We start from the raw sequence: 21243 nt of genomic DNA, 5'->3' as shown, positions 1-21243 counted from the left end.
TGTGTGGCCCGCGGATCCGCCAGCAGAAGAGACGAGCAGGTACTCGTCTTCTTCATTAGGTTGCCGGGAAGGCGGAGCCTTATACTGGAGCACCAGGCCCAGGTGCTGTGTGGGCATCAAACTCTCATGCTTAAAAGCAAATGATATTCAGCAGACAGGACACTTCTATTGCGTATACATATTCATGTAGTTGGAAGGTAGTTTCCTTTCCACTCACCTTTTGTAGAATTGGTCTTCACTGATGCTCCTCCTGAAGCCTGACCTGACACCTACAAGTCAAGGGTTGAGTTAGTCCTGTTTATCCAGGCCAGATAAGATACACAGACAAGATGTCAAGTACAAGCATAGTATATTAACCCTTTTACCAACAAAGTTACTACAAGGAACTTTTAACTGGTTATTAAATCAATTTAATACGGATGCCTCTACATGACGATACAAGCAAACGAGACCATCAGCAAGACTACTGGCTATTTCTGTACAGTTATTCTTGATGCCCGTCATCGGGTCTGATTCCTCGCAAAAATCAAACAAACTGATTTGCGCCACGCAGATCCACCACAAAGTCCTTCAGCAAAGCCTCCAGCTGGACCTCTGGCAGCGACCAGCCCGCCGCAGACAGACCCAGACCCAGCAGCGGCTCCGCCTCCGACGCCACGCCGCTGCAAATCCAGTGCGGGACGGGAGAACCACAACCAGGACTGTGCGGACCCCTTCTAAAAAAAGGAGTCTCAGAAACACTACCGCTTTTTTTTTTCCCCACGGGAAACCGCCAAAGTGAACAAGAAATGAAAGTTCCTTGTAATAGTTTTAATAGTCAGCAACAGCTGTGGTCCCAAAACTAAAGCAAGAGGAGGTCACTGTGCGGCCTTTAAGCACGCGTTACGTCCGGTAGCTTCAGGTCATCGGGGAAGACGTTGAGCTTCTCCAAAGCGGCCACGGTGAGCTCCTTCCTATTCGGGGAGATCCCCAGAGTCCTCCAGCGCTCCGGCTTCATGCTTGGGTTACATAGATCAGAGATCACAGGCAGCTGAAGGAAAACATGTGCATGTTATTTAGATAGAGTCAAGAACCAATTCAATTACTGCAGCATATATATGATTTACTATGACATCATTTCTAAAAGATTAGTGTGATAACATTTTTGTTATTTATGCCACACACACACACACACACACACACACACACACACACACACACACACACACACACACACACACACACACACACACACACACACACACACACCGGTCACAACAAAACACTTTGTCCGACCCACCCTCTGTTTCATGACTTCCACCTTCTCCTTAACAATCGGCACTACGTTGTTGCTTGACAGGCCCTTTTCCAGCTGGTTGATGCGTTTGCTGTATTCTGTGACCTGTGAGCTAATCTGCTCCAGGTCCAGCTGCTCAAGTGTGCTCTGTGGATGGGTGAATACGGAAGGACACGGTCAAACTTTGAAAGCGAGGCAGAGCTGTGAGATACGGCGCGTTGAGTGGAAACTCACCCGCCTCCATCCATCTGACAAAGAGTCCCACTTCTCTAGCGAGTCCCACAGCAGCTGTTTCAGCCTAAACTCTGCAATTAGCTGCTCCAGGGTGTCAAAGTTGGCGACCTCCGCCTTTATTCACCAGAAGGTAGAGGGTGGAAGCCGGGTAAAGTGGCTTGTTTGTCGGTAAAGTTAAAATAAAATCACCGTTTCTGCTTTGGACCCAGTTTTTTAAAAACAAAATAAAATAGTTTCGACTTGACTTGGGACATGTTTTTCTTGCTAGAATAATTTTGAATGAAGGATCTTGAAAATTACAGCACCTTCAATATCTTCTGGTAGGAGATGTAGGCGTGGGCCTGGGCCTGCAGTTCGTCTATGGACATTTGGATGCCTTCCAGCAGCAGATGCACTCGGGAGGAATCTGCATTGATGTCAAGAAGTTGTGGATCCTACGCATGAGAAACCACAAGGCAAAATAAATCAACAACAATATTGACGCACCGTGAGTAAACCAAACTATGGTTAACAGAAAAATGGTTCAAACGTATCCACGTACCAGTGACGTGTGCCTGACTCCTATGACCTCACGCTTCAGCTCCTTAATGTCCTTCTGCAGGGATCTGCGCAGCCTGTCAACGACGGAGCCCCTCTCTGCCAACGCATCACTGATGCTGAAGTACAAGTCGATAATGGAGGGTTGCAAGGTGGCAAAAAGAAGCCGATCCTCAGTCGGCACGGTGACGGAGTACGTGTCAATCAGACCGTACATCTGACATAATGTCGCCTCCTCAGCTTCAATCGCCGGAAGCTGGTGAACGGGAGAAAAAGAAATAATAGGAGAATAACGGTAGAATAAAGTCAAATAGGAGAAGAGGTGACAAGAGGGGACAGAAGAGGAGACAGGATACTTGGTTGAAGAGTACATAATGTAGAATGGACTTTCTTGATTTTGCTAAAAACACTAGAAGCTGCTTTTAATGTTAAATGCGTGTCTTACCCTCTCCCGAATCTCATCCAGGAATGTGAGGGAGTTGGCTAACTCTGCTGTGGTGGAGGGACCGGACTCCAGTTCAAACATAGCTTCACAAACCTCGGCAACGACAGCATCTAGCTTCATCCTAGCCTGCCGAGTAAGCGTCTCGTGGATGACCTGGAGCGGGGATTCAGAGCAGAACAGCGATTCCTACACGCCTTCGAGGTTTCTGCAGTAGCGCTATTTGAATATCCCTGGACCGCGATTACGTCTTCATTGATTTCATCGACACAGAACGGCCTCACCGCCCCTCTGTTTCAATCACGTGTTCATCACATTCGTCGTATGCGTTTGCACGTTGCTAGTCCTCACCTGCCGACAGCGGAGCGAGGAAGACGCTAGCCTTTCTTTGAGCAGTGTTTTGTCCACAAGCAACAGGCCCAGCTGTCTTTTCTGCTGGATGGCTGCGGCCTCCTTAAGCTGGCGTTGGTACAACTCCAGTGCGTTTCCCAAAAAGGACACATCTGTGAGACAAAGCAGTCAACATCCAACGCTTTAAAAGAACTGTGCTATTTCGCATGCATACAATTTGTGTATGTTTGCTTGCTGAATGCTTGTAGTTTTTTTTTTTTATTGCTGTGACCAAGTCACGTCTGATTTAGAAGATACACATCGACATAAATGTGTCCACGTTCACATCACATGGGAAATGTGTAACACATTTGTCCTTTGCTGGGACAGATTAGACACCGTGACAATAATTTATAATCTAGAGTAAATCTTTGGAAACTACTTCCTGCCTCCATCACAAAACTCCTCTGCCATCATCCTCTCTTCCTTTTTTTAAACAGTCTCTGCAGAAATACGACACTCTGTATCACCGAATAAGATGGACGTATACCATAGAAACACTTCTATCTTTAGACATACAGTGACCAACGTGTTATCTGTCAATATGTTACGCTATAACAAGAACAGTTTTCCATATAGATCACCATTTACATAATGGAAAAAGGAAAGATTTGAAACATGCACAACTAAAAGATGCAAGGTCCCTAAATGAAAGAAAGCCAACTGCAATGGACTGGTACAGTAGGGTTTCCTCTTCTAAAAGCACTGCTTATGAATGCAATACGCGTTTGTAATCTTGCTTCTGCAAGTTGGCAAAAATATGCACAACACATTTTCTTGTGCATATTTATTTACTTGTATTTAGACTTCACCACAGGCACAGACCCGAGACGTTTAGTGCGGGTCCTACGCTCTGCTTCATGAAGGAGGACCCAGCTCTTTGTGTTGGATGTGGGATCTGTAACAAAAACAATGTTTGTGTGGATGTAAAGTGCATCACCGTGATCCTTTTGCCGCTTTGCATCCAGACTCTCGTTCTCTTTGTAGAACAGACGGAAACGCTCGAATGTGTGGAAGTACACTTTTGCTGTGTCGAAGGCAAATTGGAATGTTTCCTGAGGGGAAAAAAAAACAAGTCAGGCCTGTACACACACACACACACACACACACACACACACACACACACACACAGTACTGTACAGACAAAGTGCAACCGCAAGAGATAGAAACCTACGCAAAGTATAAACTGACCTTGATTTTATGGATGATACTCGGAAGTTGGTCATCATTCTCTACGACTGATTCCAGCCAGGACCTATCTTCATATTTGTATTCAACGTTCTAAAAGGTAACAATCGCGATTACAAGGGTAAAATCTAGCAATACCTATGTTTTTGACATATTAACCACATATATATATATCCAGAACAACGCTGAATATACACATCAGGGCTGTCAGGTTGAGATTCAGATTTTTTTTTTTTACTACCTCATAGTCTCCAGGGTCTATCAATGAAATTAAATCAGGATCTGCTTGAAGTGAATTCACTGACATCACTGTTTTCACAAACGACCCAACGATCTCTGCAAAAGCCTCCTGCAGGAAGTCAAAGAGATACTGTAGTAGGGTATCAAATGGGTAATAAATGGGTAATAAATGGCGTAAAACGTAACAGTTCGGAAAACTAACCTGAAAGTTCTCCTCAGAGGGTTTGTAGGTCAAAGCATTCAGGTCCAGCGTCAGCTCAGAGATGAACATAGGTGGACCGCAGCACGTTTCTGACTGAGACACACACACACACACACCAACCAACACCAAAACTGAACACTGGTCCGTACGTGCTTGAAAACCCATTTGATGGATATAGTAATGACCACGGTTTCACTGTCAACAATCCAATAATAACACTGAAACAACACCCTACCTTCTGCCTCGTCTCTTCTTCAGGGGGGTCGACCTCAGCGCTCAGGCTCCAGCTCTGAATGATGGCACGGCTGGGCGTTCCAGAAACCTGCTCTTGGAGCACAGCCAGTAGTTTGGCCACTGCATTTGCAACTACGACGCGCAAAGTGTTTGCAACCAGATAGTCAACCAGGCGGATGAAGCTGGGCAGGTGGGGGGCAGAGAAGGGTTTAACTGGGGGGTTAATGTGAATGGATGTGTCACAGGCCTTTTTCACAGCAAAGAATAGAGAATAACCGGTGTTACTAATAACATTACCAACTGCTCTGTTTGATGGATTTAGTGCCTGAGTAACTGGAATTCAGCCATTATTCATTTAATTTTATGTCTGGTGCACAAATAGATACAGAAAACAAAGAGATTAAAGATAATGACTTACTTTTTGGTCCGTGCAACAAGCATCCCTTCCTTATAACACGCTGTGAAACACAAAAGCACACCATCACCCGATGAACATTATGGTCTAGACATGCACTCTCCAGTGTCTCCAAATGCTCAGAGAACACGCACTCGTCTCAGCTCGAAGTTCCGTCAAGTAGTTTCGGCTTGCACAAACCGTCACCTCCTTCACCAGGTCTCGAAACTTCCTCAAGTCGTTCGACACCTGATGATGATGATGATGATGATGAACAAATGCGGGCCAATGAGCGGCTGAGGGAGCGCACTTCAAAACGTCTGTACCAATGTATGTGTAGATGTAGAACGTCACCTCTTGAAGGTGTCTTAACTGGATGTCCTGGAACTCCCGCAGCGTGTAAGTGTGTTCTTTCTCCATGTGACACAAGTCGGCGTCACTGATTTGACAACACATTTTCCTGATGTCCATCAGTGCAGGATTTAGAGACTGTATTACAAATACAAATGTTAATTAAGCAATACAATGTAAAGCTGTGCTCAGTGAACATATTTACATATTCAAGATCATAAACACAGATTAAGAGAAAATCCAGACCTCACTTGAAACACACTGTCCTATACCTGATTCACAATAAACAGGCTGCTTTGGAGGGACCTCCTGGCCGTGTGAAACTTCTTGGCGCGAATGTTGGTGCGCCAGACATAGAACGGTTTCAGCTTTTTGAAGTTTGCAAAGAAGCGGATGCGGATCAGCTTGGAGTGGTAGCGTTCCTCCTCTTTCAATCGCTCGCTGGTTATGGAGTCAACCTCCTCCATGTTCACCAGTAACAAGCATCTCTTGAGAGAAGCGGGCACATTGGGGGGAATAGGGGTTGACACCACATTCTGGGACATCTGAGAAGAGACACGATGAAATATTAATTTTCTTCCCGCACAGAGTTTACTCAAAGTCAATGAGCAATTAATTGGGGCTTAAACAAAGGCTTTGTCAAGCTTCTGCCTGAAGAGCCTCATTTATGCGAGACCGTTTTGACATAACGCTACATTTTGTCACCAGTTATTGAGACCGATAGGTGGAAAGTTGAATTGTTCAAGCAAAGCTTACTCTCTTTTTTAAACATGCCCGTCACTGACCTTGGTCCTGGATTTCAGAGATGGTAGGTGGACAGGCAATTTGTTACACGACCTGTGTGGCTGCTCTGTTTGTGGGGATGAAGGCAGCGGAGTGTCCCAGCCTGGAAAACACATCCGCTCACGCTCTTTTAACTGGTGGATGCCGAGTTGTTTCCATCTTCTTTTCGGCACAGCCTAGACAAAGGAGAAGAAAGTGACATCTGCAAAAGTCCAATATCTACATACTGTGAATACTTCTTTGACTGAGCTAAGGATGATAGACTCTCTATTAATAAATGGGGAGTAATACATTGAGTGTGCAGGAGACCATATTGTCAGCTTGATCGTATTTTGCCACGTCTCACCTGTGTGTCTTGAACAACTGGGGGTCTTGGTAAGACGGCGGTGGAGCTCGGTGGTTCAGGGAGCTGCAGCCGTTCTGGGACAATATGTCAATCGCAAATTTAAGTTTACCACCGACACTGAATGTGGCAGCGGCCGCTAGCAGTGGCTCTTCCTGTGGCAATAAACTCAGCTGCCATGACTTGCCACTGCAGTTGCCACGGTTTGGGGAGGGGGGGGTGGGCGCCATGGCAGTTTTAAGCCTTCATTTTTGATATCTTGACAATATGTGACAACATATTAGGATCACTGAGAGTTTAAATGTTGGTAGTTGTAATTGGTTTAACCGTATTGATTAAACTAAGCTAATATAAGCTAACGTCAGTTGGCACTTGTTGAAGCAGACTGCTTGACAGTTTGTCGTTGCCATGGCAATAAGTGCCAACTGACGTTAGCTTAGTATTATATTAGCTTATTAGCTTAAACTAAGCTAATATAAGCTAACGTCAGTTGGCACTTGAGTGCTTCAACAAGTGCCAACTGACGTTAGCCTGTATTAGCTTAGTATTATATTAGCTTAAACTAAGCTAATATAAGCTACCGTCAATTGGCACTTGTGTGCTTCAACAAGTGCCAACTCACGTTAGCCTATATTTACTTAGTTTAATCAAAATAATTTGCTATCATAGTAACATTCGGCATTTTTTTTTTTTTAACTAAAACAGTTACAACTAAGAACCGTCATACTCTCAAGGACCTTAATGTATTGTCGAATATTGTCAAATAACAAAAACATAAAGGCTTAAAACCGGAAACTGCCGGGGCGCCTCTCCCAACGGCCGTGGGAAAGTCGTTTCAGCTGAGCTTGCCACAGGAAGTGTCAGTGCTATAGCTTGCTGCCGCTGCCACAGTTTACACAATAAAACACGTAAGACATAACGAACACATTTTCATAAAACCTAAAGCGTCCTGTATATTAGGTGGTTCCTACCTCTGGAGCCCCGTCTTTCACCAGACCTCGGAGGCGTGGGGTCTGAGGCCATGGCATGTGTCCTCACAGGCCCTGAGACGGTGGAGGGACAGCAGGACGGAAGAGTAAAACGTTATTTTATCAGACAACTTGTTTTATTTTCACAACTAACTTCATATGTAACGTTAAGTTAGTTAACGTCATATTTTGTCTTATACTTAACCAGCCCTAGAAATAAAGAGTCGTTTGTCACCGATCTAAAATAACTTGAAAACTCAATAAAAACAGCGTATTCTAGTAAAAGGCCTTGGAATTTTTAACTGTTGTTAAAGATAACGTTAACTAACCTAACGTTAAAAAGGTAACGTTAAGTTAGTCAAACATGCCTAAAAATAGTAAAAACAAACACATGCCTACCGTATCAAATAGTATTCAGCTCTGACGAAATGTTGTTATGGCTTCTATAAGTAATCTGGATAAAACTAACGTTATGTAAGTTGTAACGTTAACTAATGCTACGTAACGTTTTGCTGACCTGGAGCTGATGTTTACCATATCCTAGCAACGTAATTAACTTCCGTTAAGCAATGCATGTATGCAGCTTGACACGTGCGAAGAAGCATTTAACTCTCAGACAACAAACACATGTTATGATTGATATGATCAGGGACCCCGGACATGGGGTGTAATATGTTTAACCCCTCAAAATAAAAAGTCATGTCATAGAGGGACCCTAAGCATTGGATTTCCATTTCACCATATTTCTGTGAACACAACAAAGACCAGGGTGTATTTGGAGGTATTTATTTGTTTGTTTTACATACTACACATCGGACACATTCAATCCATGGCACGTAACACCAGAACACAAATAACCAGATCACGGACAACACCATCGTTGTCTCATGTCTTTGGCCACATGTTGATATCATATTAACAAAAACAACACTGTGCTCTGAACACACATTCTGTTGTTCCTATAGCACAGTGACAGTCGCTGTTATAAAGTCTCTGGATCAACCATGGCTGCTTTCCTTCGCTGTGACGCCAACAGCTGTTAAAATAAAACAAAAAAAATAAATAAAAACATAAAGCATAATAAATGAATGATGTCAGTATTAAATGAGGTAAGAAACTGGAAAAATACACAACTCTCCATGTCAGAGTCAAGCGCACCTGTTGTGTAGCAGTAGTTGCCTTTTGTTCCGCTTGTGTCAGTCGTCTCTGAAGACGACTCGTCTTCTCTTGATACTCTACTAGCTGCCTCTCATACTGCACACACGCACGCGCACACACACACACACACACACACACACACACACACACACACACACACACACACACACACACATTAGTTACATGGAATCAAACCATAATTATTTCTGTGAGTCAAACAAATAAAATGCACTACGTTAAAGGTTATTGTTTCTTTGTGCAATGAAGTGTCAAGGAACATATGGTGTGATTATCTCTAACCATTATCATAGAATACTGTCTTTAGACCATTTCATCTCCCTTTCACACCAGCAACTCTTGTACTGAAAATCAAGCTGCATGTTTTTGTGTGTGTGTGTGTGTGTGTGTGTGTGTGTGTGTGTGTGTGTGCGTTACACAAACCTCAGCCACAGTGTTGTGGTACGTTTCGAGCTGCATCTCCAGCTCGTGTGAACGATGCTTCTGCCGATTCAGCTCTGCTCTGAAACGGACGTAAAAAGAGTTTTATCACAGGAGATGAAACATTAATAACGCTTTTTAGAAAGCATTTATAATTTTTTTTGTTTGTTTGTTTAATGTTTTAACATGTACAATATCTCCAATACATCTCAGTGTCGTACAAACTACGGACATCTTTGTTGCTTTGTCTTTTGTCCAGTGCTACCCTTAGGCGGTATCAGAAGAAAGTATTGAATTGCACTTTTTGTAGAAAATATTGATGCACATTTAAACATATTTGGATCAGAACAGTGTTGTCTGTCAGAAATCCACTAGTTTCCATTCGACTGGCTATCGTTGCTTTTATTTGACCAGAAATCTTTCGCTCAGCCTGCCAGCTGCTTCTGTGCACCACACCGCTTCACATTCGTCTACACAAGGAGAACACACCGGGCTGACAGGTATATTCTTAGAGCAGGCCTATTATATTCCCTTTCTCTTTTTTTTTTAGGGATTTTACGGGCAACATTTTAGTCCCGAAGCACATTTCTCAGTGCATGTTTTGTATCCTTCTTTCCCTTCTTTAGTAACGTTAAATCTACCTTCACAGGTTCTTACTTGAGGCCGGCGATTTTGCTCTCGAAGGCCTGCACCAGGTTCTTAGCCTCGTCTTTCCAGCGCTGGCTGCTTTTTTGCTGTGCCGTGAGGAGGCGCGTCAGATCAGCTCTGGAGCTTTGGCTGCTTTCCTCCAGCTCCTGCACGCGTGCGTCTAGCCCCTGCTCCTTCAGGTTGTACTCCTGCTCCATCTGCGAGAGCTAGAGGGAGCGCAGCACAGTCAAAGTGGTGGTGGTGGTGGTGGTGTGTGTGTGTGTGTGTGTGTGTGTGTGTGTGTGTGTGTGTGTGTGTGTGTGTGTGTGTGTGTGTGTGTGTGTGTGTGTGTGTGTGTGTGTGTGGGGGGGGGGGGGGGGTGCATAAGCTCGCCTGGCTGGTCCGACATCGCCCGTGTAAGTAAGCATGACTTGTTATATTGCAACATTTATTATATCATCAGTGTTTTAATCATAGTATACATCTAAACTGATGTTTTTAGGTGGACTGGTACGCCTGTCTGTTTCTGAGTGCTGATGGCCGTCTACTGTAGGTAGTAATACACTGACCGAGTACAAATACCACATACAGCCTCACTTCAAAACACCCAAACTATCTCTTTTTAAAAAGGGCACTCCACTGATCCCACACTAAACAATTAGTTTAATTGTGGCGAGTACTGCTGTAATGGTCGTTTGATGTCATCGGGGGAGTTTTACGCGTCTTCGGCGTTATCTCAGCTCGCTGCTTTGAGACGACAAATTCCCACCAGAAAGGCTGATTACAAACTGAAAGGTGGGGAGTTATGGAAGATGTGGGCATTGACGGGCAGGTATGGTCCAACTGAAGACGTTAATACAAGTTAATGAGTTGAATTAATGGGATTGTAGGATCCAGGGGCTTCGTGGTTTATGCTCAAATACCAGCAACGTTTATGCTAAAAGTGTAAGATTGATAGTTATCGGTGTGAACGTTGAACCCTGCGTAGTATTTACAGATTGTGTGGTAATCCTCGTGAATACCATGCTTTTAAATACAGACTTGTGTAGATGTAGAACGTCAGCACCTCGTTGAACTGCTTGATTACAGTGCAGTGTGTGTGTGTGTGTGTGTGTGTGTGTGTGTGTCTGGCTCAAGCGGCTGCTTTGCACTACCCCCGCTCCGCTACATGCGAGCGCTCCATTTCCTTCCCCTTTCCATCCATCGTCAGGTTACCTGTTGTTTGGCCTTCTTTTGGACCAGCGAGGTCGCCTTGCGCAGCTCATCCATCTCCCTGCGGAGCTGGTGGTTCTCCTGCTGCAGCTGGAGCCGCTCCTCGCTCACGCCGACGCAGTCGTCCCGGGCCGCGGCCAGAGAGCCCTGCAGCCGCCGCACCTCCTCCTGGCACCGCAACAGCTCCTCGCTGTAGCTACGCGAGCACGGACGGATGGAGAAAAAGGAAAAAGTGAGAGAGAGGGGGAGATATCCATCACTATTGGCAGTCACGTAGGGAACCTCCCCCTGCTGTTGTGAGGATGTGAGAAGGAATGGAGTAAAGGTGGGAGTGCTGACAAGAAATATGTTGAGTTTGAACTGAAGAGCAAACATACAATGCAAAGCTACACTTACTCCATCTCCATCTTTTTCAGTTTGCTCTGTGTGCTTTGCAGAGTGAGGCTCATGTCTTCCTTCATCCTGTCTGCATTTAGACACCTCTGGTGGAGGACATCCATCTTCCTGAACTCTGGCTCCGCCCTGCCCTCCTTATAAACCTAAAACACGCAATCAAAACACCGTCAGAACCCGGGAGTTTAGTTTGGCGTTCCTCGTTTCCTCGTGGTTTCACCGATACCTTCTCCAGCTCCTCCTCTACAGCTTTCCTCTCTCGCAGGGACTTTGCAATCCGAGACTCTTTATCTGCACACTCCTACAGAGAGAGGAGAGAACAACGAGCAGACAGCTGGAGTCTGAAACAAAGGACTGAATGTAACGTGGATGTAAAGGGATTTGTCTTTAACGAGCCAAGTTCTTACCAGCTGCAGCGCAGACAGCTCCTCGGCCATACGGTGGATTTGAACGTTGCACTGCTTACGCACATTATCCACCTGTTAAAGATAGAGTCACACAGTTCCAAAAATGGGCATGACTACTGGGATCGCTTTGCAAATTATATCCGATAAGACAGTAACTTTTATTAGATGAAAAAAAAAAAAAAAAAGGTACTTGAGTTGGGGACTTAACTCATAAAGTTAAGTCAAAACAGAAGCGTGGAAAGTTACCATATTCAGACCTTCTCATTGACGTTCAAACGATTAAAATCACCTGAACCAGTCAAACGCACCGAGGCTGTGAGGATTCTCTTGTGTGAACCAGAATATTTAGGAATGAGCTTTTCCGTCGCGTCAACCAAGCGTTTGCCTTTAGCGCCAAAAATCTTCGGGCGCTGAAAATCGATCTCGTGGCTTGCTTGTTCAATCTGAATAAAAAAAATAAATAAATAAATAAAAAAAAAGGTGCAGTGTGTAGGATTCGGGAACGTCCAGCGGTGAGGTTGCAACCGGCTGAAACTCGCGTGCCAAGTGAGTAGGAGAAGTACGGTGGCCTGCGAGAAAACTCAAAAAATGCAACCGGCCTTCTCTAGAGCCAGCGTTTGGCTCGTCAGTTCAGGGCTACAAAGTAGGAAAACGGCAGCTGGCTCCGTGAAGAGGCACCGCTCCATATGGAGATATATATAAACGGCTCGTTCTAAGCTAACGGAGACACCATCATTCTGTGCGTGTCCTTGACACCTACTTAACGTATGTTGACTGCATTTGAATTCCTCATAAAAGCATTTTGAAGAGGAAGTCCTCGACGCCTTCATTCGCTACTTCTTCTTCTTCTTCCTCCTCCTCGGGCATTGTTGACATATTGCTGCGTTTCTTGGCGCGTCACATTCACCAGCTGTCCATCAGCGGAACAGCAGGAAACCATCTGCAGCATGCGTCTCTTTCGCTCACAATGCAACAAGCAGCCGTGTGTTTGGCACAACACAACAGTACCGCTGCTGCATTTACACTGCATGGTGAGGCCAACAGGTCAACTCTCTTTTTTTTCTTCTTTTTTTTTGGTTTTCTATTAGCAAAAGTTGTGGATAGCGTCTGGTCAATGTTCCAAGCAAGCTGAATAATTGATAAGGCCGGAAACACCTTTATTTTGGGAAACTCAATAAACGGTCAACGGCCTCTAATTTACAGAAAAGTCAAACGCATCGACAGTCACTCTCTTAAAATAACATCATTTGTTGAAGTCCAGCCAGAGACTAAGATGACAGCCGGTGCTGCAGTCATACTAGGCTTCATTGACAGGATTAAACAGTTTAAGGGCTTGATGAGGAAGACCCGATAACTGAGCATCAATCACCGCGTCCCTGACTGAGGTCAGGCAGGGGGAGAGAGCAGCGCTTAGTGCATCAGTGCAGCTGGAGGTTTTTGGGCTAATTATGAAATCAGAAATTCTGGGGCGGCTGTAGTTTTTTTTTTTTTTTTTAAGAGATATTAATTTCTTTGATAATTTAAAGTGTAGAGTTGGCACTAAAATATCTTTGACACCATCCGCTGCTTTTAATAATGATGCAATACATTTGGTAGGTTTAAAAAAAAAAAAAAAAAAAAAAAAGAGGAGATTTTAGTCGTACAAAGAGCAAATTAAATTCAAGGGCGTTCGATACTAAAATCATTTGCCTGTTCCAGACAGCTGACGGTATTTCATGGAGTTTCGGTACTATTTCAACGTCTACACAGACAGACGGTGACTCCGCACCTCTTTTCTGGTGCGGACTGCGGCGTCCTGGATCAGCTGTTTGATGGCCTCCTTTGTCTTCTCAAGCTCCTGTGTCTTCTGTTTCTCTCTTAACAGGGCCTGAAGGGAGAGGGTACAGAGACACAGTGGGCATGGAAGTGATGTGGACACAGAGGATTGATTGTCAAAGGATCTTGCAGCTTTACAGATTGAGGGGGAAGGCTTGTTCTGGGGGAAAAAGATTTCTAAAAAAAAAAAAAAAAAAAAAAAAGCGGGGGAAGGGATAGAGATTGAAAGGAGGAGGTAGACAATGGCTGCAGTCACCTGGTCCTTCTGCAACGCAGCCTCCTCGGCCACCTGAACGCTCTCTCGGACTTTGGCCAGAGCCTCGTATTTCTCCTCTTCTAGGGTGGTGCAATGCGCCTGGAGTTCCCCCACCTTTCTTTCCCACACAGTTTGATCTCTGCGAACTGCCTCGGCCTCGTGAGATGCAGCTTTTAGTCTGGCAGAGGAGGAGAAAAAAAAACAAAACACAGAGTGAGTACCACCAGCAGCAGCAGCAGCAGCAGCAGCAGCAGCAGCAGGGGAAAAGACGGGGGAGCTGCTCTGTGGCGCTGTCATTTTGATGTGAAACCCCACGACTTCCCAAATATTCTGACATCTTCACTGCTTCCAGGAGCTCAGCAACGGTTTGTTTTTGGGCTACTGCTATATATTTCAAGTCAAATGGGGGAAAAAACACAGAAGGTGGTGAGATCATGTCTAGTGAACCATTTGTAAAATATGCTGAAACTCTCAACGCTTTAGGAAGATTTTATACAATTTCCTCACCTCGTCGGAAATTTACATTTCACAATGGTTCAACAGCTGCAGACGAAGGAGAGGCTCACCTGGCCTCTAGCTGACTCAAGGCCGCCTGGAGCTGCTGGAGTCGTCTGTCTGCCGCGTCCTCTCGGCCCTGAGCCTCTGCCACGTCTTCCTCCTAAACACACACACACACACACACACACACACACACACACACACACACACACACACACATTCATCTTTTTGTCCAATATCCCGAATAATGACAATTGGTGGCCACTACAGCCCGAAGTGAAAACCCAACATCTGTTATTTTGATTAAGAAACTTCTGTTTCAAAGCGTATTCGGTCTTAAAAGGGGGAACTATAGCTATGTTATTCCTATAGGGTCCAAGACTCTCTCCAAAATCCTCAAACTAGAGTGTGAAAACTCAAATGTGTCGTGTCATTAAGTAGATCAAAGAGCTCCGGGAAAGATGTTGTAGACGACACTGAAAGCACCGCTCCGAGTTTGTGGTTACATGTTCTCTTAGTACCGATTGAGCTCTTCTAGGCCATGGAAATAACATTTAGGTGTTCACCTTTGTGTTTCTTCACGACCTGTCCTCCCTCCCATTTTTTGCGCACAAACTATTTTCTTCTGCAGTATATTTTTTTTTTATTCTGTACATTTAGTTTTTATTTTATCTTCTCTCACCCGTCTCTGCACCTGGTCCTGGATATTTTGCAGCAGTTTGTTCATCTCATCCACTCTGGCCGTGGCGGTCCTCAGCTCAGCCTTGGCCTGCCTGCAGCGGGAGGACAGAGAGCGAACAAAGAGCGGAACAACTTAGAAACCCGACTGCCATCTTGCATTCACAGAATATACAGTACACGTTATTACAAAAAGATGTTGGTGTTGGAGACGCATTCACCTTCTTCTGGGATTAAGCAAAAGGAGACGCAGCGTGTTAACTTGTGATCATTGGAGGTGTTCACGCGTGGATTTAATTACCTTTGAACAGAGCCTTGTTGTGTTTCCGGGGTTTATCGGGGTTCTGGCTGTAGCTTTATCTTAAACTGCATACATGAGAGTGCTATCAATCTCCATTCCTATTCCTGCACACTCCTAAACTCCTAAACTACTCCTGTAACTTGGAAGTGAAGGTCTTTTCCAAATCAGAAAATATAATGCACATTCCACTATTTTGGAACATATGTTCAACCTGTAGTTCCCAGCATGGGGTTAAACCACACATGACACTACTTTGTACCCATTTTCCTACAGTTATTATTTCCACCAAAGGGGTCAAAGTTACCTCACGGAGCACATTCACGGCGCAACATAGCTGGCAGCAGTCGCTTTCAATATCTGATGCATTTAGTCACCTGAGCTGGCCGTGGAGCTGCTCCATCTCCGTGCTCTGCTCCGTCACCGTCTTCAGAAACTGCTGGTTAGTCTGTGTGCGGCAAGAGAGACAAGACTGCCATTTGTGTGGCATGACTCTCACCAAACTTTCACCAACAAAAAAAAAAACCCAAACATCTCTCTTCAAACTTTTTTGGTGCTTTTCGAGCAAACCCAGAGGAGATGCATGGCTGCAAATCAATCGCTCCCACATACAGCGAATAAAAACCGGCTGCCTGTATGAGGAGTCAGAGACGGGACAGCCCAGGGTTAGCCCTCTCATTAAAAATGCATCAGAGCGATATAGTATTACCCTCTCCTCACACACTGCATGCTGTCCTCACACAAAGGCTTGCATGTGCATGTGTGTTCATGGGTTTGTGATGTATGTAAATAAATAGATGCACAACATGCTGTACACCTCCAATAACTGTCTAAATAGAGCCTAAACAGCGACTCTGACTGTATTTATATGTGACTGTGGGAGAGGGAGAGGGGGAGGGAGAGAGAGAGAGAGAGACACTAGTGCATAACAGTGTGTGCTGGTAGTTAGAAGATTACCAAGCGAGTGGACGGTCCATTATACAACACAACAGCTCTGGTTAAACTACCAGAGTGATTTGGGAAAAAAAAAACGATTCACTTAGTTACGAGATTAATTATTAGAGCGGGGTTAATTTCGAAGCGGTGTGCAGCATTTTCGATCCCATGGCTAATTAGGAGGCCATAATTTAACAAGCTTTTAATTAACCATCGCTTACCGATTCCAGTTGCTGATTGGCCACTTGAAGTTTGTGTGTGTGCTGCTGGAACTGAACAAGCTGATCCTGTGACAGGAAACAAAAAGAGGCACTCGATAAAAAGTTAACTGCATTGTAATTACTTCATGCTTATATCGAGCATTAACCGAGGCAAAAGCTGCTCTAATTAACCTCATTTGCATGATAATGGCTCCACCTAGTGGAGGAAGGCCTGCGGCGTTTATGCGGAAAACACTGAACCTGAAGCTGCCGTCTGTGAGTGTCGTGGCTCTGTCCGTCAGAGACGGTCCTCCGGTGGTTCTGCTGGAGGAGGTCCAGCTCCTGGGCCGTCGTCTGCCACAGCTCCATAGCCTGCAACCGCTCCTAAACAATTACACGCAAAAGATATGCCTGCTCGTTTACACACACACACACACACACACACACACACACACTCAGAGGCATTAATGCGTGTCAGAAAATAATTGGCCACTTACTACGAGCTGCATCCATGTCCGTGCATTCAGGGACTGACACTGACAGTATTGAAAACGGCGAAAAGTCTGTAGAAGAGAACTGCTCCGAACATTTTTTTTTTTTTTTATGTTGTATCTTGTCAGCGAGCGGTTCACCACTAAATTAAAGGGCCGTGCAGTGTGGAGCCACTGGGACCGACTGCTGCTGTTGGCAGTTAACAACTCCGATGCACGAGTCGACTACTCAATAAACCATTATGTCTTGTTTTTTTTTTTTGTTGCTACGCATTTAAAAAACACAGAAGAAACAACATGTAAATATGACAGTTTTAAGTGTCTCCATCCGCTTCCAGTTGTTGTGCCGAGCGAGATTAACGTGTTCATTCAAAGCAAGACTGTCACTTTTGGAAAGAGGTAATATCACATTCTTGGTCTTAGAAATGAAAAGTCGAATTTCAATGCATTTAGTTTTACAGCCTTACTTTGTCTGGGTGTGACCAAACATAAGGTCAATACGTCTGAATTACCCACACGGTCGGGTCGCCCTGCTGACCTGTTCACACAGCTGGACCTGTTCCTGCAGGTTTCTGATGACCGCCTCCTCCGCCAGCACGCCGCCCTCCACCCCCGAAGCCACCGGCAGGGCCTGAAGCTGCTTCTCAACAGACTCCCTGAGCTCTGCATGCAGCCTGGCAAAAGGCAGGGGGGTTGATATTAAAAGATTCATGGAAAAAAAACGAATGACATAAGAGATAGTTCACAACCTTAACTACAGCCGACCAAGAGCGCTTTATTTGGCTGCAACGTGACGAAGAAAGAAGTAACTAAACCAGCATTATTACTTCTACTATCTCACTGTTTGCACATTTTTGGTGGGACATAAAAATAGAGTCACTAAACTGTACAATAATTATAGATAGTCAACCGATTAATATCTTACATTCTGACAGAAAAGCTTGGTCGACTGCCGCGATAAACGATCGACTCGCTACACTTTAAAACCGGCGGAACTTTGTCTACCTTTCGTTCTCCTCGACGACCCTCTCCAGCTTCCCTTTGACGTCTAACATCAGCCCCTGTTGATACAAACAAGTAGACGGTATCTGTATCTGTTCAACCAACAACATGATCTGTATTCAGACAGCAGAGTTGACCACGTCCTCACCCTGTGCTCTACATCTCTGCTACGTTCTATGAGTCGTCTGAACGAACAAGCTAAAGACTGAATGTTCCATGTACGAGAACACTGCTTCTCAAACCAGATGAAGGCGATCTGTTGATGGATAATTGGAAACCAATGACTTTACTAAAGACGGCCTCTGAAATTCTCCCGCTAATCTTTGCCAGATGCTTCAGAAAAAGCGTAATATCAAGCTTATTCAGGAACTAATAGATTACTCTGAATATGCAGAATCAGATGCTTTAACTTTTTGGGGATTTTTATAAGGCGGAGCATCAGTGAAGAAGGCAGTAGCTGCGTCGTGGCGTTTCCAAATACCACCAAAGAATTCTCAGGTTGCAGATCAATCTGCCCAAGTTCTCTGTTTCTCTTCCTCATAGTTGTTGAATTGCTCTCAGTTCATATTTTACATTGCTATCATTTTCAAGGTATAAGAATTTCTGAGGACGATCAGAATAATAACTCAGCCGGCTGATGACACAGTCTTTTTTTTTTTTTTTTTTAAAGAACAAGCAGACAATCAGCAGGAGTCCTTCTCCCTCGCATCAGACTGAAGTGCTCCAAACAAAGTCTTTTGTCAGAACAGGAATGTGGAAACTTCAATATGTGATAAACCAGTTTAAAAAGTAGTAAATACCTTGGAAATATTTTTTTTATAAAGTTTTAATGAATGCAGGAATTTGATTTCAAACTCAAAAATACCAAAATAAATATTTAATATGTGTCTTCAAAGGGATTTGTCCTTGTTAGGCAGAGTAAAACAGGTTCTCTCTCTCTCTCTCTCTCTCTCTCTCTCTCTCTCTCTCTCTCTCTCTCTCTCTCTCTCTCTCTCTCTCTCTCTCTCTCTCTCTTATAAAGAAAATCCTTCTGTAAAGAAATTAATATGCCTAGCTGGTGAAATGAAAAAATTATTTATACAACTAGCTGGTGAAATGAACCTGTTTGCCGCCATAATACAGTCCATTTCTGAACGGTTTTGAAGGAAAATAACTGATGCACGGCTGCATCAATCGTGGCACGTTTACCCCCAAAATAATAAGGGCCAACTCTGAGGAGAAGAAATAGCCGTTTCCATCTCCATATTTGTGCTTTCCTGAAATTTTAGACAATAAAAATAGACATGACTCTTTAAAACAAACACTGATCAAGAGGTCACCCGGTTCCAAAATGTATAGTTTTGATCTTTCGACTAATCACTAAGCACATTTCAAGAGCTATACTTACTCATCCTATTACCGTAGTCTACATCAACAGTATATTTAGAATAGTCCCACAGATGAAGTACCACTATTCAATATGTTTGCACAATATTTAACTTCACTGTACGAACTGTTTTACGTCACCTGGTATTTCTGCAGCTGCTCAGTCATTTCCTCCATGTGCCGATCATACTCCGCTATCAGAGGAGCCATTATACTGCAACACAGACGGATGATCAGTTTGCGTAACACAAGGGTACTTGCTATCCAGCGCGCACACGTGCATAAGACGGAACGTGAATATGTTGACCGTCGTACAAGAAAGACTCTGAATTATTGCTGCTGACCTTCTGTCCGAGAGCCAGGGAGACGGAGACTCCGTCCGTCCCGCTTCCTCGGCCTGATGAGCAGAGAGTTAGCATCACGGAGTGTCCAGTTCTACTTCTACAGAATCCTCATTCATCAAAATTCCCATAAATAATGAGCCAACACTTCAGCACACTTTGTATAACAGACGTCTCCGTACCCGAGATGGTGCCGGCTGAGTGCGGTGTCCATACTGATACTGGCTGAGAGCAGAATTTAGTCTGTGGACTGAAAAAAACACACACACACACACACACACACACACACACACACACACACACACACACGTTGGTCTACTATTCTGATTGCAGAACAACAGAGAGTAGAAAAAGAACATAACAGACATTTAAATCTGGAGTCGAGTATCTGGCTATTCAACGACAGACCCGGCAAACGGTGAGCGCGTTTGCTGGCAGTTATGCCCAGTTAATTACAGTTCAGAGTTATTCAAATTATATATATTTTTTAAATTAGACAGAGGCCACGAATGAGTGACAAGTATGCGTATGTAAGAAGACAGCAAAGATGGTAGATGGACAGAGACCTATTGCATTTTGGGTAAGTTAGGACCGGATGTCAGGATGAATAAATTAACATTTAGTCCTAATTCAAGGCAGAAGTCTCAAAGCATTTCATCAAAACATTATTGTATTGTAATGTTAAATTAAGCTCTTTTCCCCCGATAATCACGATATGAATTCCCCATGATAAACTTATTAAGTGTTTTTATCACAATGCACAATAACATCCTATATCTAACCTTTCCTCCTGGTTCAGGCACTCATAAGCAACTTGACATTAATCTAACATCAACTAAAAACCACATGATCTACAAGTTAGTGCGCGTGTTAGTAGACGTCACACATTAACGACAGAGAAGTCGTGGCTTATTTTGTATTTACGCTCCATTCGAACAGGGCTGATCCTCCCCCTGAACGAGGGTTTAGAGACGGCTTTGGGCTGGACCGGTTCTGAAGGAGCCGACAACCTGCTCGTGTGCGTCCTCCCCTCACTTGTCCTTACCTTGATCACGTAGAAACTCAACTTCTGCTTCCATGGTGAAGACGCTGTCTGGATGCGATCAAAGCAGTTCGCATTGGCACGTTAACAACGACGTGGTGTAACGTTATACCCTTAACGTGATCTGGTAAACTTACCATTAACGTTATTTTAGGATCAGAATCAGACGCGCTAATTCACAAAGCTGGTAAATATCAGGTAGCTTGCATTCACGTTAACGTTACCTTGTTAGCATTAGCTGTGGGGAAGCTAATCAATCTCAGCTAACGCTAAGCTTGAAACAAAAACAACTTGCTAACTTAACCGCGCGGTCTGTTAAACAAATATCTAACTTAAAAACAAAACTGAAGCGAAGAAAGTTGCCACTTGCCGGTTATAGTGGGAACGTCACAAAACCTACGAGTGTTTACGTTACTATGCGGTTGCGCCGTCCGTTTTTGAAGGAAACAAATAGCAGCCAATGGCAAAGGAGATGTGCACCGCAGAAATAGGTCCGTCCGTACG

The 21243-nt window shown here is 44.3% G+C and overlaps 2 protein-coding genes across 3 annotated transcripts; both read right to left on the bottom strand.

Moving 5' to 3' along the window:
• Nucleotides 1-436: 436 nt before the first annotated feature.
• LOC137886508 (dynein axonemal heavy chain 6-like) lies at nucleotides 437-8051 on the bottom strand. 2 transcript variants are annotated; one of them, XM_068728990.1, is made up of 20 exons: nucleotides 7982-8051; nucleotides 7586-7657; nucleotides 6618-6691; nucleotides 6274-6447; nucleotides 5761-6033; nucleotides 5492-5626; nucleotides 5293-5386; nucleotides 5162-5201; nucleotides 4745-4925; nucleotides 4510-4602; nucleotides 4309-4416; nucleotides 4071-4160; nucleotides 3820-3934; nucleotides 2841-2992; nucleotides 2493-2645; nucleotides 2052-2303; nucleotides 1816-1944; nucleotides 1511-1624; nucleotides 1280-1423; nucleotides 437-1030 (listed from the first exon to the last, which is right to left on the bottom strand). In XM_068728990.1, the coding sequence occupies exons 2-20, from the start codon at nucleotides 7635-7637 to the stop codon at nucleotides 872-874; spliced, it is 2532 nt and encodes an 843-aa protein (XP_068585091.1). In that variant the 5' UTR covers nucleotides 7638-7657; nucleotides 7982-8051; the 3' UTR covers nucleotides 437-871. The 2 variants fall into 2 exon arrangements, 1 of the variants encoding a protein (XP_068585091.1); XR_011104980.1 differs by lacking the exons at nucleotides 437-1030; nucleotides 1280-1423 and having other exon boundaries at nucleotides 1537-1624; nucleotides 1816-1916.
• Nucleotides 8052-8352: 301 nt separating this feature from the next.
• Nucleotides 8353-21197, bottom strand: sclt1 (sodium channel and clathrin linker 1). Its single transcript, XM_068729058.1, has 21 exons — nucleotides 20743-21197; nucleotides 19880-19947; nucleotides 19701-19753; nucleotides 19498-19570; nucleotides 17995-18050; nucleotides 17528-17663; nucleotides 16760-16882; nucleotides 16520-16585; nucleotides 15740-15810; nucleotides 15069-15159; nucleotides 14455-14546; nucleotides 13889-14066; nucleotides 13586-13684; nucleotides 11818-11889; nucleotides 11637-11711; nucleotides 11414-11556; nucleotides 11021-11213; nucleotides 9836-10032; nucleotides 9182-9260; nucleotides 8741-8836; nucleotides 8353-8618 (listed from the first exon to the last, which is right to left on the bottom strand). The coding sequence occupies exons 1-21, from the start codon at nucleotides 20774-20776 to the stop codon at nucleotides 8565-8567; spliced, it is 2049 nt and encodes a 682-aa protein (XP_068585159.1). The 5' UTR covers nucleotides 20777-21197; the 3' UTR covers nucleotides 8353-8564.
• Between the last annotated feature and the right edge of the window lie 46 nt (nucleotides 21198-21243).

This window comes from Cebidichthys violaceus, unplaced genomic scaffold (genome assembly GCF_023349555.1).
Source record: "Cebidichthys violaceus isolate CVI_PGR_0920_01 unplaced genomic scaffold, fCebVio1.0.p SCAF_44, whole genome shotgun sequence".
In the NCBI taxonomy this organism is placed as follows: Eukaryota; Metazoa; Chordata; class Actinopteri; order Perciformes; family Stichaeidae; genus Cebidichthys; species Cebidichthys violaceus.
The sequence above is the reverse complement of the archived record's forward strand: the minus strand, read 5'-3'. Positions and strand labels throughout refer to the sequence as shown.

Coding starts and splice junctions, on each gene's coding strand:
- LOC137886508 (XM_068728990.1), bottom strand. CDS start 7,637: ATGGCCTCAGACCCCACGCCTCCGAGGTCTGGTGAAAGACGGGGCTCC. Junction 6,448..6,617: donor CAGTTGTTCAAGACACACAG/GTGAGACGTGGC, acceptor TCCTTTGTCTAG/GCTGTGCCGAAAAGAAGATG. Junction 1,031..1,279: donor TGGAAGTCATGAAACAGAGG/GTGGGTCGGACA, acceptor GTTTTCCTTCAG/CTGCCTGTGATCTCTGATCT.
- sclt1 (XM_068729058.1), bottom strand. CDS start 20,776: ATGGAAGCAGAAGTTGAGTTTCTACGTGATCAAG. Junction 19,754..19,879: donor CTCAGCCGGCACCATCTCGG/GTACGGAGACGT, acceptor TCTGCTCATCAG/GCCGAGGAAGCGGGACGGAC. Junction 8,837..9,181: donor ACCACAACACTGTGGCTGAG/GTTTGTGTAACG, acceptor GCGTGTGTGCAG/TATGAGAGGCAGCTAGTAGA.